The 16,943-nt window shown below is 43.8% G+C and overlaps 1 protein-coding gene across 2 annotated transcripts in view; it reads right to left on the reverse strand.

The window, feature by feature from the left end:
* The window catches only part of BCR (BCR activator of RhoGEF and GTPase), a 99,804-nt gene extending 87,716 nt beyond the window's left edge, over window positions 1-12,088 (reverse strand). For both annotated transcript variants that reach the window (XR_014616583.1, XM_084217204.1), the window contains exon 1: window positions 9,974-12,088. Coding sequence is in view for 1 of the 2 variants with exons in the window: in XM_084217204.1 (XP_084073330.1) it covers window positions 9,974-11,483 (1,510 nt within the window). In the remaining variant the exon portion in view is untranslated. The remainder of the gene's footprint in view (window positions 1-9,973) is intronic.
* Window positions 12,089-16,943: the final 4,855 nt, after the last annotated feature.

Here is a 16,943-nt window from a genome sequence, read left to right on the forward strand (position 1 = left end):
ATCCTAGCAAAAAACCAAAGAAACAACCAAAATTTGCTAAGCTCTCCTGCTCCTTCCTTGTTACTTATTCCAAATGCATACCTTTTTTCCTACTGAGAACACTGACCCTTTCAGCAATACAGAGAAACTGGTAATAGCAAGTTGACTTCAGCTCTGTGACTGCATATTTCACTCAGTGCATACAGAAGATGCAAAATCAATTTGGATTAGGAAGGGTCAAAGTGATGTTTAAATCCTATGTAAATATTTCTATATAAAGCACTCTGGTTTCTCAACAACTACAAAAGAAAAGGCTTATGGGTTTGTGGAACTGCTCAGCTGTGCTCAGAGGACCTTCAAGAAATTCAGCAAGTCAAACAGAGCAAGTGCCTCTGCAAAGCCTAAACAGGTGCAGTGAGAGGTCTGCATTCTCTGCATTGTGTGTTAAAACATCACTCAAAAATACAGGGAAGTGAAAAATAATTCTCTTCACTGTGACCTCATATAAATTCATAAGATATGAGAAAGCTTCTGCTTTCACATGAAGCAGAACCCAGCCCTCATCTGAATGGCAAGAGCACCAGACCATGTAAACCATCTCAAAATTGCAATCAGTCTCTTATCCCTGTCATGCAGTACAGATCAATTCAAGAAGGCAGTCAGGCCTGTAGCTCAATACACCCCCTGAAACACCCAAGGAAAACCAGGGAATTTTCTTGATCCCTATCCTCTGAAAAGGACATGAAAAGGATGGGGATCAAGAAAAGGATGGGAACCATCAGCAAGGTCGGCCAATGGCCCTTCTGCCAGAAAAAAACTGAACTATTGAGTAAGTGTAAGACAGCAAATGGTTTCTGGGTTCCCTGCTGAGCTGAGAACACACTAGCTCTTCTGGATATACTCAAGGACTAAACACAATCCCCCTGGTCACACACCAGCCCCTCACCTGATCACACACATGCTCATCATGAGTTCTGTTAGAGCAGCATCTGCCTCTGGGCCCATTACAGTCACAGGTTTCAAGGGAAAGAGGCAAGAGCAGACAATGGGGAGCACAAATGAGTTATTCAGTATAGTTCATTCCCCTGAGCTAAGTTCCTCGGGAAAGATGCCAATGGAGAAAAGGCTGAACAAAAGATTCACCCAAACAATTATTCAGGTGACTTAAGCCCAATGTATTGCTCACATTAAGTGCACCAGCTTTCTGTCAGAGTCAGAAGCAGCTCTTGAGGGCCCCTGAGGATCTTGCTTTTGTGAGCTGAGAGGTACTTGTTCTAGCTTAGGAAGCCCTCGAGACAATACTCTGGATCTGACTAAAACATTCTCCTCCTGATACCCATTTACCCCAGATCAGGAGCCACAGATGATCAGTACTAGGACTAGAGAAGTGGTGTATGTCCCCAGGCTAAAGAGACTATTTTCATCTGACAGCTTGTCAGATTCTTCTTCCTCCTTGCAATTCAGATTTCACTCATCAGCTTTCTAAGAAAACCAAGAAAAGTAAAGCAAGGAATGGGCTGTAAGATGTGCTCTCCTCACTGCAGCCACTGATGTAGTGTAGGATGCCCATCACCTATACAAGGCACCTTCAACCCCAGCTAAGCACTGGCTTTGGTATCCACCACAATTAGGCTTAGGTGGCAGAACTGCAACAGAACTTTGCAACTGGGCATTCTCTGCTGTCTAATCTAGAAATCCAAATAAGTTATTGATACAGCTGGCAAACACAGATTTATTCATCCAAATAACATGATTCCCTCAAAGACAGTTGAGGCATTATTGTGTTTTCTCAGAACAATGTCAGTGATTTCACCCCTGTCAGACTGACAGGTCCAATGACCACCTCAGGAGAGTGTAGAGCAAAAGTGTCCTACCCAGGGAAGGGACTCACACTCATTCTACCCAAAAGGATTCAAACAAAGGGGACGATTTATAGAAGTGACAGGCAAAGACAGGGGAATCCAAGGCATCCAAGTCTTCCAGCAGTGATCTACTGTTCTGAGCATATTATTTTCTGAAACTTCATGTCATAATGTCACTTCAGGCCACTATAAAAAAATTTCCGGAGCAGCTCTAGGTTAGCAGGAAGCAGAACTGAAAATGAGGCAGTGAATTATGAGCTGAGGCAGCTGGACTAGCAGGCACAGAAACAGGAGTTCTGTGCCTTGGCTCACTGTAAGCACCATAATCTAACCTCCTTTGGGACACCCTGAGCCCAGCCAGGGGCTGCCTGGCTGGGCAGCCATACCCTGCCATGTAACTGCACTGCAGCAAATCAGGGCTGTGTTTGTGTGTGACACCTCCCTGCTGACAACAGACCAATTACATTCACTTTTTAGCAGCTCAAATACATTTGGAGCCTGATGCTCCAGGGAACAAGGTCTTTTCCTTCAGAACAGATTACCCTAGGAAGCTGCTGGCCCATTTCAAAGGAACACACAGATGTGGCTGTAGGCAACTGAGGGATTTGTTGCTTTTTGGTGGCTTTTTGTGTGTTGGGTTTCTTAAAACTGATCTAACAACAGCCTGCTCCCGCCTCACCCATCTTGTGGGTTCCAAATGGGCACTCCTTCCTTAGCTCTGCAGCCAAGGGAGTACGTAACTGCTGATAACAGAATGGCTGGTAAATACCCCAGCAGAGAAGGAGCTGCATTTCAGTGTGGAGTCTAGAATATTCTGGAGTTCTTAAGAAATAAACACACACAGTGAGCCAAGGCTGCACAGGGCACTTCTCCACACCTCAAGGAGAGGAGCTGGAGTCCAAGCACACAAGTTACTCACTATTAAGGAACTCCTCCTGCCAGGGCTGCCTGCTTAGATTTTAGATAATACTGTGTGATCCACAGCAGCCTGCAATAGCTGCTACTGTGCTGTTGTCATAGACCAATCTGCAAGTAATTTGTGGATTTTGGATACTTCAGAAGTTGTGCAGAAGCTCCTGAAGAGGATGGGGTGGTTTTGAGGGTTTTAAAAATATATATGATTTTTAAAAGAAAGAAGGTTGTGGTGGATCTACTCTTCTGGAAAATAATCTTTCTTCTCCATAAGACAAAATAAATAATAATTTTTTAAAAATACCACCTCTCCCAGTAGTAACAGATTGGTGAAATGACTGAAAATAACAAAATAACAAAAAGTAACAACTATGCAAAAGGCCTGTAACACCAACAGGCACAATTCAGTAGTATAAACCAACACACTGAACTTTAGCAATTCTCTCTTCCTACAGGGCAGTCCTCGTGGATTCTCACACACAGACTCCTCAATTATCCATGCAGCCATGAGCAACTAACTTGACTCCAGCTGCCACATTTGGGCAGAGCCTCCTCTAAAGCAGAGACTCCAATTACATTTGCAATAATCTGATTACTACATGAGCCATAACCTGGTTAAGAAAGGGTCTGAGATACCATTTTGGCACTTAGGAAGAAGACAGGGAGAGGGAGACGTGCTTTGTTTAGTAACAGACAGATCTGCAAATTGAGCCAGATTTTGTGACAGAAATACAACACATTGTCCTACACAGGACACTTTAACTGTTTAAAACACATAGAGTACAATGAAAAATAATTAGAGAAGTTATGGATCTGTAAACTGTCTCAGTAGAAGGACAGACCAACATTCAAGGATTTACTTACAGCTTATGGTTACTTTCATATCACTTGTAATTTAAAGATATGATCAGGAAAGCAATCCACTTTGTCATCAGTGAGCTGGTCAAAACCTGCTTTGTAACCCAAGACACCCAAATTGGTGTTTTGGAAGTCCTTCATTCATGTGCTCTCACCCAAGCTAATCCATGCCAGCATTTCTCCAGTCACTTGCAGCCTACCCCTCCATCCATCCATCTGCCATTCAACCCGGACTGGAACACCATTTCTTTTCCTACAATGCCAGCAAAAGATTACTTATATTTCACCAGGGGAAGAACAGGATCAGACCCTTATTATTCTTTGCATGCTTATCTGACTGAGCAGAACAAATCAAAGAGGAGACAGCAAAAAAAACAAAACAAAAAAAAAAACCAACCCAAACTGCTGGTCTTGGTTTCTCTGGGGAAAAACAAGCTCCAGATAAGCTGTGCCTCCAATCAACACTCTGATTTTCATGAGCAGCAATATGCTTCCCTGTGGTAATTGAAATGGAGCAATTCTCAAACAGCTTGCCAAGTCTCACCTCATTAACCTTTATGGACTGACCTCCAAAATTCCTTGAAGCTGAAATACAGGTCCCCCTTGCCACTGCATGATGGCTGTTTACCCCTAAGAGGTTGGGGAGCAAGGGAGGGCATTAGAGAGCAAACTGCTAAACCTGCTAGTACTGGAAGAAGAACTGTTTCCAGCCTATTACTGGGGCCCAAACCTCCACAGGCTTAGGCCTCCTTTATTGGCCCTCCTTACAGGGAGCCTTCAAAGCCAAATTTGGATTACAAATCACACCCCCCACCCACAACATTTCTTTTAAGAGTCAGAATATAACTCTAGTATGCTGCCCAGTAGTCAAAAATAAGCATTTCCTAACCCACACTTGAAGGTTTAGCAAATTTTCTAATTAAACCTTATTTCTCTTTCATCCCAAATCTGTTCCTCAGGATACCTCCTTGCCGTTCCAGTGAACTTATTTTATTACTTTTGCTCAGGTCTCAGTGAAACTTTCTGGTGGCAGTGAAAAGCAAGCTGTCAATGAAGGAGTGACTGAACACAGTACTTAGCATTTTATCCAAATATGCAAACCAGAGATCTCAAACAAATGGAAACACTTAGGAAAAATGGTAGAGCAATTAGTTCCACAAATTAGCAAGCTCTTAGCTTTCTTTTTCTCAGCATTAGCATGAGATAACATAACTATAAGAATTAAGAATATAATGTTCCAGTTTTGCACCCTGGAAGTCTGTACATGGGGTCATGTATATTTACACTAAACAATAAAAATCTTCAAGATTAAAACCACATCCATTAACTGCTTTGCTAGAGATGAGAAGACACAGGAGACCAAAGCACTTCACTCACCAATATAATTCACTGCTTTAAAGTCTACACACACAAGTAAATCACTTCAAAAGTCGCTCCTGGCTCTGTGAAATCACCAAGCTGCAATCACCTGAGTCCAACAGTTCTGTATCCAGCACAGCACGGCAGTGTGTGCCCAGCACAGTATGGATGCTGCACAGATATCCTGTGGCCCTGGGGCTGCTTGGTCCTAGCTCAGCTCCTCCACCACTCCCAAACTTCAAGCTTGCACTGGTGATGCATTGCAGCTGCCCAGGCACAGGGCCTCCAACAGGCACAAGCCTCTTGCAGCAGTGGCAGCTCACAAGGTGAGCTCATCTCCACTGCCACAGACCCCTCTGGAACTGCTGGAAAGGGTGCAGGGAGGACAAGCAGCTTCCTGACCCACTACCTGCAGAATTCACAGCTCTGTCTGCTCACTGCATAGGAAAGGCAGTCCTACTCTGATCTCCCTGTCATGGACCATGAAAATGAGATTCTCACAGGCAGGTGAGGGGACACCAGAGTCTCCAGGGCTCCCCAGTACCAGACAACTCCTATGGGGATTGGTTTACACTCCCATTTCAAAGGTAGGTGCTTTGTGACTGCTGAAATACCTGATCTAGGGTGAACATAAGAAAAGAAAAAATAAAATCTGTCTACATGCTATTATTTCTGGTAGGCCTGAGGTAAACATCAGCAACTCTCTGTGGAAGAAGAAACAAAACAAACACTTCAGAGTCCACTATAGTCACTGGGGACATAAAGCAGCTCTGTAGATTCCATTAAACTCTGGTGTAGAAAGAGAAATCTGGAAGAGAAAGAGAGGGAGCTCTTCACTCCCCCAGACTAAGAAAAGGGGAGTGGTAGTGCAAGCATCTTGATAATCTCCAAAATCTCAAAGCCACTAAAACACAGAAAAGCAAGGCAGGGTGGGGGGGTGCATTTAAACAGCATCTTGGCATCAATGCTCCTAGGAAATCACTGAGGATGACAGGAAAGAATTAAAACATGTTTAAGAAGTAACAGCAAAATGAACTAAATAAGTGCCAAGAAAAGTTAAATTGCATTATTGATCCAAAGTAAGTCACAGATGGAAAACAGGACCTATGGCCAGCAGGCCTTAAAATTAACAAGCAATCTGCACATTATAAAAGTTCCTACATTTCAGCTCCTCAGAAGGAAGAATCTCTACAGAGTGGACTGAAGTCTGCCTCAGCTGCTCAAAGGGAAGTTCTGCTTCTGAACAACAGCAACAGCACCAATTTATTGCCTCAGGAGTCTGCAAAATCCCACAAAGACCTTTTCAAACTACATCTCAAAACTAAAATTCACAGAATACAATACTGGGTGGAAGAAGTACAGAGTTAAGAAACTTGTCTAAGATCTCAGAAGATGCAAATAACTCAGGAAGCAAACCCTTGCAGAAACTGGTAGAGAATAAGGCCTCCCATGATGACACACATGATTTCTTGGGGCTTTACAAATAAATAGTGTCAAGTTTACCTTAAAAGCAGGAAACTCAGATGCTTGCCTGTCTGGTCAGGCATTTAAGGCACACAAAAACTGAAGAACCTACAGCTCCAGGTAAGCAGGAGTTTTAAAATGGCCTTCTGTTGACATAACAGGAATTGTGAGGTTTGCAGTTCACATGCAAAAGTTCCATTGCTCTTTCCCTTCTCTACAACAAACTCACTAAAAAACAGGGAACGTTCCATGCTCTCCAGAAAGGGACATTCAGAACTCCCACATTTAGTACAGGCTAAAATAAGTAAAAGCTCACTTCAATGGAATTAAGTGACACATATCCCCAAACTGACCTCATATTGAGCACTGTGGTGGTTGGTGGCTGTCTAGAGAAAGAGCCTGGCACAACTCTCTCAGAGCACCACCAAGTCTTCTCACGTGAACAGAGGTAGTCCTGGGGCACCTTGAGGCAGGCAGCTCTGCAGGTAAATATTATTTATGTGGACTCCAGAAAGTTTCCATGTTATTATGCAGACAGATAAAATCATTTCACACAGGGTGAGAACACTGATTTGATGCAGCAAGCTCCAAAGCCAAGCAACAGCTCCAGTGTGCTCTTCATTAACAAACTGCTGTTAGTTAAAAACTGTCCCAGCTGAGGCCAGTGCAAGATCTCATTGCTCCATAACAGTAGTGTGCAACTTTCCCCTTGACCAGAAGCAGAAATGCAGAAGGCAGAATTTAAAAAATCTTGTTCTTTCTTCACAATCATAGTAAAGATATTCAAGCTTAATGCAAAGTTCTATTCCCACTACAGGAAATGAGTTAATCCTAATATCAATATCTTTGCCCAGGCTTCATTAAGTACATTTAATAGAAAGTACAGCTATTACCAAATCTCAACCCTGAAGCTCTCATGCTGCTCCTTGGAAAAAAACTGAAAGCCTACTATACCTTGGTCTGCTTTAATGTTTTTGATAATCCACCTCCAAAACCCCAGATTCAAATTTTGGCACAGACCCCATCCACTTGAGAGTTACATCCTTTTTTTGTAATACAAAAATCAGGAAAACATCACTTAACTGTGAAGTCATGAAATAATTTGGACAGAACAGCATGTGTCTGCTGGCCAAGCTCAAGGTGCACTGGGACAGATCCAGACAGAAATTTCACACTGCACCTGTCCTCAGCACACTCAGCTTTACTAAGGGAACAGTGATCAAAGGCAAAGCCAGAAAACACACAACAATCTGAATACACAGGGAAGTCAAGTACTGTTGAATAAACCCCACTTGATGCTAATTAACATGAAGGCTGGCCAGAACCTACTGTGATTGAAACTTGCACTCTGTTCAAGCAAAACTTTAGGGAAGCCTGGCAGAAGCAGTGACTGAACCACAGGTGCTGGAAAATCTGTCTGGATCTGTGAATGGCCTTGGTACCACGTGGGCATGGAGAACAGCCTGCATCAGAGCAGGGTAGCTGGGAACAGGAGCCAGCCAGAGAATCACACAGCGCTCTCTCAGGCCTTTTGTTTGTTTTATGAAAAGGAGGTGCTGCCAACTGGTTTCAGATCAAAATTCATCCCAATCCGGGAGGAAAGACAACTCCTATAAAATGATGCTCAGTAGAAATGAATCAGAAACACAGCCCTCCTGAAGGCATAAGCCTTTTTGGTTAAGTAAAAAGTTGCCACCAGCTAATGTGCAAGACAGTGCTGATTAGCCATCTGGTGAAAGTTCCTGCTAAGCTTGCCATGTCACCCCCTGTGCTGAGGAAAGCAGAAGGTGGATCAGTTACATTCTGTCCTTGCCTGCAATGTGTGGTCATCCTTAGGAACACGACACAAAGCTTTCCAGTGCACCCAGGAATTGTGAGTGTTCTGACTTTTCAGCTTCCTTTTTTTTTTTATCACTGCATCCCACCTAAATTATTTAAAATAAAAATTACCTACTGCCTTTTTGAAACCTGAATTTATCCTCAAGCTTTATCAGCCTTTGTTATTTTTACCCCTTTGTTTCCTTCTGCAAAACCTGAAATTGCCAGGAGGCTTCCCAGTCATCTAAAGAGCATCAGTAAACAAGAGCAGAGACAGATGGCTGAGCTCAGTTCAAATGAGCACAAGACTCAGCCTCTCCCCTAAAACCCAGGAAGAATGCAGCAGTCCCAGAGAGAAAACAGGGATGTCCATCCATCTGATAAGGGAGAAGTCACTGTGAGGAGGTGCAGAGCTTCCATGTACACTGAACATCCACTACAACAGTCCAGCCTTCCAATAACACAACAGGATAAGAGGATGGCAGCACAGCACAGAAGAGTTCTCTCTCCATTGTTGCTCCCAAAAGTATTGCTGACAAGAACAATCAGCAGGGAAAGTAAAGCCAGGCATCTCCTTCAAGCAGTTACTCTTCTGAGAAGTAACAGAGCAAACTCTCACAACCTGAGAAAGTGACATCTCTGAGAGGCCTCTGAAATCACCCAATAATACAGGAATTTGGTCCCATTGACAAATAACATGTTAATCCCTTATTAAAATGAGAGATTCAAAGAGACAAAGAAAACCCATGAGAGAAGTCATAGATGTATAATTAAAGAAATCTGTCAAAACAAACATTCCTATTTTCTTCATTCCTGGATTTGATTTTCATTTACAGCGTAGGAGACTACAGGTGTTAGCACAAGATACTATTTACATTACATGCCTTGCCTTGCTAAATAGGTTCAGATATCCACATACATTCAAAAACTGCATCTGAATTAATACAATTCCTCTTCCACCTATAAACTCACTGTGATTCCACAGACACACCTGCATGCCTGAATGAGTTACATAAAAACAGATTCAAACATTGCCCGTTCTTCCCCAAATGAAAAGTTTTATTCTGCTGAAATTTAGCTAACATTTTTCCCTCAGGGCTTCCTGATATTCCAAGTTCTTTCTTCACTCAGCAGTAGCAGAAAGCTCCAAGAACAGAGCTGCACAATCATCACCTCCAATCAGCTCTAATTGAAGGCTGACACGAGACAGAACGAGAAAGTAGCACTGCAATTAATACAGACAGGAAAAAACAAGACTGTGGGAGCAGCATCATTATCGGTAAAGCTCTGGCAAAACCCTCAGGTTGTGGCTTGTTGGCACACTACCACCTCTGAGGTAGAGTTTAACTACTCCACGTGCACAAATATGAGGGAGGGAATAAACTGGTGGTGAATTCACCACAAATGGTGAATACCTGCTGAAGTTCTGGCCCCTTTTCAGCTCAGTGTTCAAACTGAAACTTCAAGAAATTATTAACATGGGACTCCATTGATCCTCTCAAAAGAAGCCTGAATCAACCCTTCTGGGAATTCAGACTGAATTCCTAAAATGCAGTGTGACATATACTTCTGTAGGATCTTCCTAAAACGGCAAAACTACAAATTAAACACAGAATTCTCACATGAAACACTTGCCCCCTCACAGTGATTCACCATTCATTTCCAGGATGCCATTCCCTGCTCGATACCTTTCAAAGACTAAGCAAAAAGCTGGTACCCACCTGTATCCCCGTGGAAACAGCTGTCCTGGTGACATCTCGCAGAGGGCAAATCTCCATCGCTTGGCCAGATCTGTCCTGTTTTTCGTACACCCACAATAGTGGCCTCAGACACGATGACCTGCTGCTGCCGGTGCCGTTTTTGAGACTGGGGGGTTGGTGGGCTGCTGCTGTCAAAGGACTGCTGGGAGTTCTGGGAGGGGGAGCGGCTTTTGTCCCGATACATGCGGTAAGTGGTGGGGCTGGGGGAGACATGGCTGGACTGTCCTGAGGAGAAGTCTTCCTCACTGGAGGTAAGGTTCTCATTAGAGCTACAATCAGGAGTGTATCCTCCTCCAATATCTTCAAAACTCCTGGGGGAATAAGATCTCCTGGGCCACGTGAGATGTTTTTCCTGGTCGGGTGGGCCCTGATTTCGCAGATTAGGTCCTTTTCCTTCTCCTTCCCCCATCATTCCACCAACGTAGATACTCTGATACGGCTGAAAGTCCATGGGCTGCCAAGGGGAGCGGTTGCTGCCATTGGCATTAATCAGGTTATCTTTAAGAAACTTGGGGTTCAGTTCAGCATCCTCATATTCTCCATCATAGCCAAAGCTGCTCTCTGAGGACCTTCCCCTGTAGGCAGGCCTCTGGAACTCACTGAAGCTGGGTACCATGTTAGAAGGGAGGGAGTGCAAAGACTTTTTGCGTTCCATTTGCATGGCTTGGCTACCAAGGGAGCTTATTTTATCAGAAACATCTTTATCATTGACCTTTACAAGACCCTTCTCATGATGATACTCCATGTTCACATAAAAGGGCTTCTCAACCACATCCTTGTTATCGCCAGAAGAGTGCGAATTAACCTTTTTCATTCTCTCAAAATTGGACCTTAGGGCTGCCACACTGGTGCTGTTCCCTCTCTCCTTAGGTTCAAATGATCCCTCCTTCTCAGCAGATCCCACCAGTCTGCGAGTGGAAGCCGATCTGTGTTTTGAAGGAGAGCCATCTGTATCACAGCGATTCTCCATGTCTTCTACAACTCTCTTCAGTTTCTCTTCACCATAGTACTTACACCTGTCCTGCTCCCCTTCCCCATGGTGGGGGCTGTCCAGAGGTGACAGGTCTGACCCATCACTCTGGGTAGACAGCTTCCGCATAGAGGGTATCCTGGGTTTGAACTTTTCCTCCCCATGATGTGACTTGCTTTTTTCATATTCCTCTTGGTCAGCAGACTGGTGATGATGCAGGTCCTGGATCTGCTGCTCTGCACCCCCTTCAGGCAACTGAGAAACACGTTTAAAACCCCATCTCTGTCTATCATAGCTTTTTTTCTCCTTTGCCAGAAGAGTCTGCAGGTAAATCATGCGGAACCTCTCCTTATTAACCTCCATCTCCAGTCTCCGGATAGATGCTTTGCACATCTCCAGTTCCTGTTCAATGTCTCCCACAGATTTCAGCTCCATCTTAGGAGGCTCAGAGTCTGCAAATTGTGCTTTCCAAGCCTCTACAAACCCCACAGGGTCCACCATTTTGCATACGGGAGTAAGTGGAGAATACGAGAAGGAGGCTGGAGAGAAAGGTGGAAAGAAAAATCCAACCGGATCTCACATGTAGAAGCAGAAACAGCTCGGGCAGGGTCAACTCAGCGCGTCTCTTTCGCGGTCCATGCAGGGCGCTGGGAGGCAGGCAGCAATCCTCTCTCGCAATCGTCTCTCCTCCCCGTCTTCTTCTGCCGGCCCCAGCCCCGCGTACACTCGCTACTGTCTCCCCGGCATGACTGATCGTTTGCTGGCGAACAACAATGCTCCCACCCCGGCGATCCCCCAGCACTTCAAAGCGCGTGGACAAAGGAGCGGGCTCGGGGCGGGGGAGGGAAGGTAAATATCGCCCCCCACCCACCTCCTGTCGCCGCCGTCCTGGGCACGGTCCTCAGCGCGGCCACGCTCCGGAGCCCTCCGCTCCGCGCTCCCTCGCCAGCCCCCGTGTTGTGCTTTCTCTTTCTCTCTCCTCCTCTCCCCCTGCCCCTTTCCCTGTCTCCTCCTCCCGGCTATTGTGCTGCGCTCGGGGCGCACACGGTCCCCGCGCGGGCGGCGATGCGGCGGCGCGTCCCGGCCGAGCTCCGCCGCTACCCGGCGGTGCCCGAGCGCCCCGCGGCCCCGCGGGAGCCCCCCCGGCGGCGCAGCCCCCGCTGCCCGCGGCGGCCCATCGCGGCCCGGCTCCGGCGGCGCTGCGGAAGGGGAGGGGAGGGAAGGACCCGGCGCAGGCACTGACACGGCGCTGGGGCCTCTTAAAGGGGCAGCCGGGCCGGCCGGGCCGGGGGACCCCAGCGCCTTCCTCACGGCTGCCCGTGAGACAAAGGCAAAGTCCCTTGCAGCCGCAGGCCTGGGCATCCCCCATGTACAGACATGACCATAGCTAAGACTGATTGAGAACATGCCCTGCACACAGCCCTGTGTGCATAGGGAGGTATCCATTCCCGTCCATACAGCCGTGCCCTCATATATTATGTATAAACACCAGCACGTCTCTGTGCTCTCTCTTGTGTTCATAGCAAGGCTCTCCCCCCAGGCATTGATGCAGCTCACCTTCAAAGGTCACGTTTTCCCCCACTCAGTTAGTAGCAGGCTTGTCAGTCCCTCAATCCTACGTTCCTTGCCAATAAACTATAACTGGATTTCTGAGATGGGAGCTGCTACTCCAAAATAACTTTGATACTGACAATAAAGGCTGCTTTGTTTGGGCATTAGTCTCACTTTTGTCCTGTACATTATTTAGCCCCAGTAAGTCAGTCCCACATTCACCTCTGGGTGAAGGATGGCAAATGATATAAACAGAATTCTGGCTGCTGGGTATTATTTTCCTTCTGAAATCACACCATCACACTTCCTTCTTAACCTTGCTTATAGCATGTGTCCTTTCAATGTACTAATTCAACCTCTGAAAAAAGGGTAAAAAATAACCAAAGCTCCATCTTTCCTGTTTGGAGGACAGGAAAAGACGGTATGTACCCCTCATATCCCCCATAAAACTGTTTCTTTCATGTTTGTGGTGAAGCATATTTTTCTGGTGCATGTTGCTAGAAAAGAGAGTGGGATGTAGCCCTGATAAGAACTAATAAAATCCCATAGGAATGAAAAGCACAACTCCATGGGAGTAGCTCTCTTACCTTTGAGACATGTACTGTTTCGAAATCCATTAAACAGTTTTCCTCTCCGTGCTTTTTTATATGCCAATGAAAATATTTTGGGGTACTTTCAGCTATATCACAAATGGCTACTCATATATTCACTTTTGCATAGTTCATCCCTCTTGGTTTTGTTTCCTGGCTTTAACTGCTTTTCCTGCACTTGTTTCCTCAGCTTTTAACACGTAACAGGCTTTGGCTGACCTATATGGAAAACAGATTATTAACTAAATCATTATAAAATCTATATGTTTAATAAATAACTCTATAAATCATTCAAGACTTCTCAATCTGTCACAGAAATAAAATACACTGCCTTTTCTCTATTGATACTATTTGTTTGCTTAGTGGCAGTTTGACCAACAAAATTCTGACACACATTGTATTTCCAGGAATAATAAGATTGGCATGGTTATAAACAATGGCAGGTATGTGACATCACTGGGATCTGTTCAGAATTCATACAGAACTTTTACTGAAGGCTCACCACTCTGATTTATTTCTGGAGTGGTTTCTATTTGGGTCTGCTTTTCTGACATTTGTGTCCTTTCTGGAGGGAGTAAGAATTGTAATGAGTCACATGAGGGATTTCTGTGTGCACACTTACCTTTTAGTGAATAATACTGTTAAACAACTACACCCTCTTTATCTACCGAGGTGGCACAACTCCAGAAATTCCACCGAGAGTTGAAGTGTTCTCTGAATCTTTGCTGATACTTTATGCATTGAAGAGAGCAGTATTTTAACTGGATACAAAATTTCTGTAAGACTACGGTGGCAGACACATACCTGTGACTTGAGACAGAGATTCCTGCGATGAGGGGCTAAACTCAGGCCGGCCTTCCCGGCACATCCCCTCTGCCGGCCGGTGAGAGATCGCAAAGCGCTTCGAGGCGGCACGGATCGGATCCTGCAGCGACCGCCGGGCTCCCTCTTGTGGGGAGAAGGAGCCGCTTGGCTCTGGGTAAAGTTCTCGAGCTGCCACTCGAGAGCTGCTCTTCAGCATCATCCCACGCGGAAGAACCGGGGTTTTTTAAGGACAAACAAACAAAAACCGTAGGACAGAAGCTGAGCTTTTAAAATGAGAAATAAAACATGGTTTCTGATTAATATGTGGCTGAAACTAAAAAAAATTGTATTTTTGTTAACACAAAGCAGCACTCTTGGAGGAGTTTGACAAAGCTGACAAGTCTTGGGAAGTCCCATTAATTCTAAACAATTCTATGAACCCGGTGAAAAAAATGGAACTCTCCTTCTCCAAATGCAGACAATGGCAATTTCTCACTGTGAGAACTACTTCCAGGCCAAAAATACAGGAAAGCAATCAACCCTCTCCATCACCAAATCCATATTCTCCTACAACTTGTCAAATATTTCATTTTAACTTGCCTGCTCAGAAATGTGATACAGAGCATTCAGAGCATTCACTCACCAGTGTGTTACATTAGAACAACCTCTAACTATTAATGGGAAGCTGAAAACACACAGAGGGGGACAGATATATTCATGGAGAATGGACTCCAGTTCCACCACAATGTAAACCTGAGTTGGGAACCAACAGGATGTAGAAAGTTCTGAATCCCATGATCTATGTAAGTATAAACAATCATACCTGAAGTGTCAAATAATAACTCAAAAGATGAATAACACTGTTAAAAATGAAAAGAATAGGCTTTCATAGTAAGAAATTAACTTTGTCAGGTGGCTTTCTTAAATGGCTTTTGATCCATTACCAGAGGGTTTGCTCAGCACAAATGCATCCACCATCCATGAACACATTAGCTTTTACTTATTAAAGACAAGAAACAGCAAAATTTCAGTACTTCTTTTGGGAAATGGATCGTTACAATTGCTCTCTACCTTTGCTTCAGGCTGACTCCAAAATTGACTTCAATTTCTCACCTGCAAATTCCACAAGGAAGCTGTGGCTGTTGCCATGATCACTGGGGGCATCTCAACTGGTACAGAAATAATGGTTTACTCTACATATAGTGAGAGTTCATAAAGTTTTTTCAACACTGTTTTCCAAAATATTAAGGCTTCTTCAAAGTCAATTAAGTTGCTGATAGAATGAATTTACAGGGATAAAACATTGGCCAGGTAGAACGTACAAATTTATATTTATTTTCTATAGTTAGTTTCTTTTGTGCTTTCCTAAGCAACTCATCATTTGCAACATGATCCAAGATTCATTTTAGATGATAAATTATTAACATGGAGTTCTTTGCAGGGGAGGTTTCAGTGGTGCTAAAAACACCCTTAAAACCAACCAAGAAGCAAAAAAACCCAAACACAAACACACAAACAAGGAGTTACAACAAAAAACCCAACAAATCACCAAACAAAAACCACCCAGTCTCAAAGCATCCATCATTTCATAGACTCAGGCTATTGTCCCATGATAGCTGGTGACTGATAGAGTATTACATTTGTATGTGAAGTTTTTGGAGCTCCAGATGATACAAAACAGTAATGACATCATTCAGCAATGTGCTGAATCCCTAGGAAAAAACTGTCCCAGTTGATTTCCCAGGCAACATGATCGTGTTCTTGAAGAGATTGCATCTCTGTGACTTTGTAAAATAATTGAGCTCAGCAACAGAAGAAATCCTTAGGAGATACATTTCTTGGTGGGAAAAAAAACCCCAAAAATGGATTTTTTCTTAGATTTGTTCCTGAGTAATTTTGCAGTGTAAACACTGTCTCCCATGTCAGCACTTAAGCCCAGTAAACCTGATCTGCTGCAGCAGAGTGAACCATCTCCACTCTCACTCAGGCTCAGGAAACACAAGGCCATGGCTGCCCAGCCAAACCTGTGCTACAGGCACAGTGTAAATTCACCTCCCTTGTGAAACAGACTCTGGAACTGAACAACTGCACAGAACATCATAAGGTCAAAATATTACACATTTGGATAAAGAGCTCCTTCTGTACCCTCACACATTCATTTTTTCCACCAAATGCTACATTTGTGTCCTTGCCAACAGGCAGCACAATTGCCAAAGTGAAGATTATCTGATAAAAAAAGACACAGAGTTCCTAGATCTCTATTCATCATATTCTAGGAAGCTGCTCTAACTTACGTCAAAAGGCAAAAGTAATAAAAAGCGTGCTCAAGCTCTTTTCCCCACTTTTTCCAATTTCTTATCAAAGTGGGAAAAATGGCAGAGAGTCCAGAATATTTTCAGACTGATGCATTTCTTTATTAACAAATGTCTTTATTCCTCAGCACCTCAAATCTGAGTCCTGTTATAATTATTTTTAAAGATACTGTTTTTTCTGCAACGATTGAATAAATAACCTAAGAAACAGGACGTTGTAACTATTCATGGGTTTTCCTTCTCTTCATTTAAAATAATTGCAATAGTAAATTTAGAGCATTATATATATTTTTTTAATGCCAGCAAGCCTGACATGCTGGATATTAATACTAGAAACATGGAATTCTAAGCTAGATAAAACAGAGTATTAGAGTTCAGAGAGCTATCGGAAAAATTAGAAGGAAATAATGTGTTTTCCATTTTATGCACCTGTGTGACCATTCTTTCTTACTCAAGAAAATGGAAAAGAATAGCATTCTTATCTGGCAACATTTTTCAAAATATTAGACAGCTGTGTTAAAAAAACTGAGTTCCTACCTGGACTTCTTTTAGGCTTGGAAATATTTAATACTGGGCTCTGATTCTCAAATGGAAAATGGAAAGTAATGAATGTTTTTCCTGGATGGAGAAACCACAGTGGAAACTATGCAGTCTGCATTTGTGTACTTCCAAGCCTGATACTTTAAAAGATTTATTTTCAAATA

This window comes from Fringilla coelebs (assembly GCF_963513975.1).
Source record: "Fringilla coelebs genome assembly, chromosome: 17".
In the NCBI taxonomy this organism is placed as follows: Eukaryota; Metazoa; Chordata; class Aves; order Passeriformes; family Fringillidae; genus Fringilla; species Fringilla coelebs.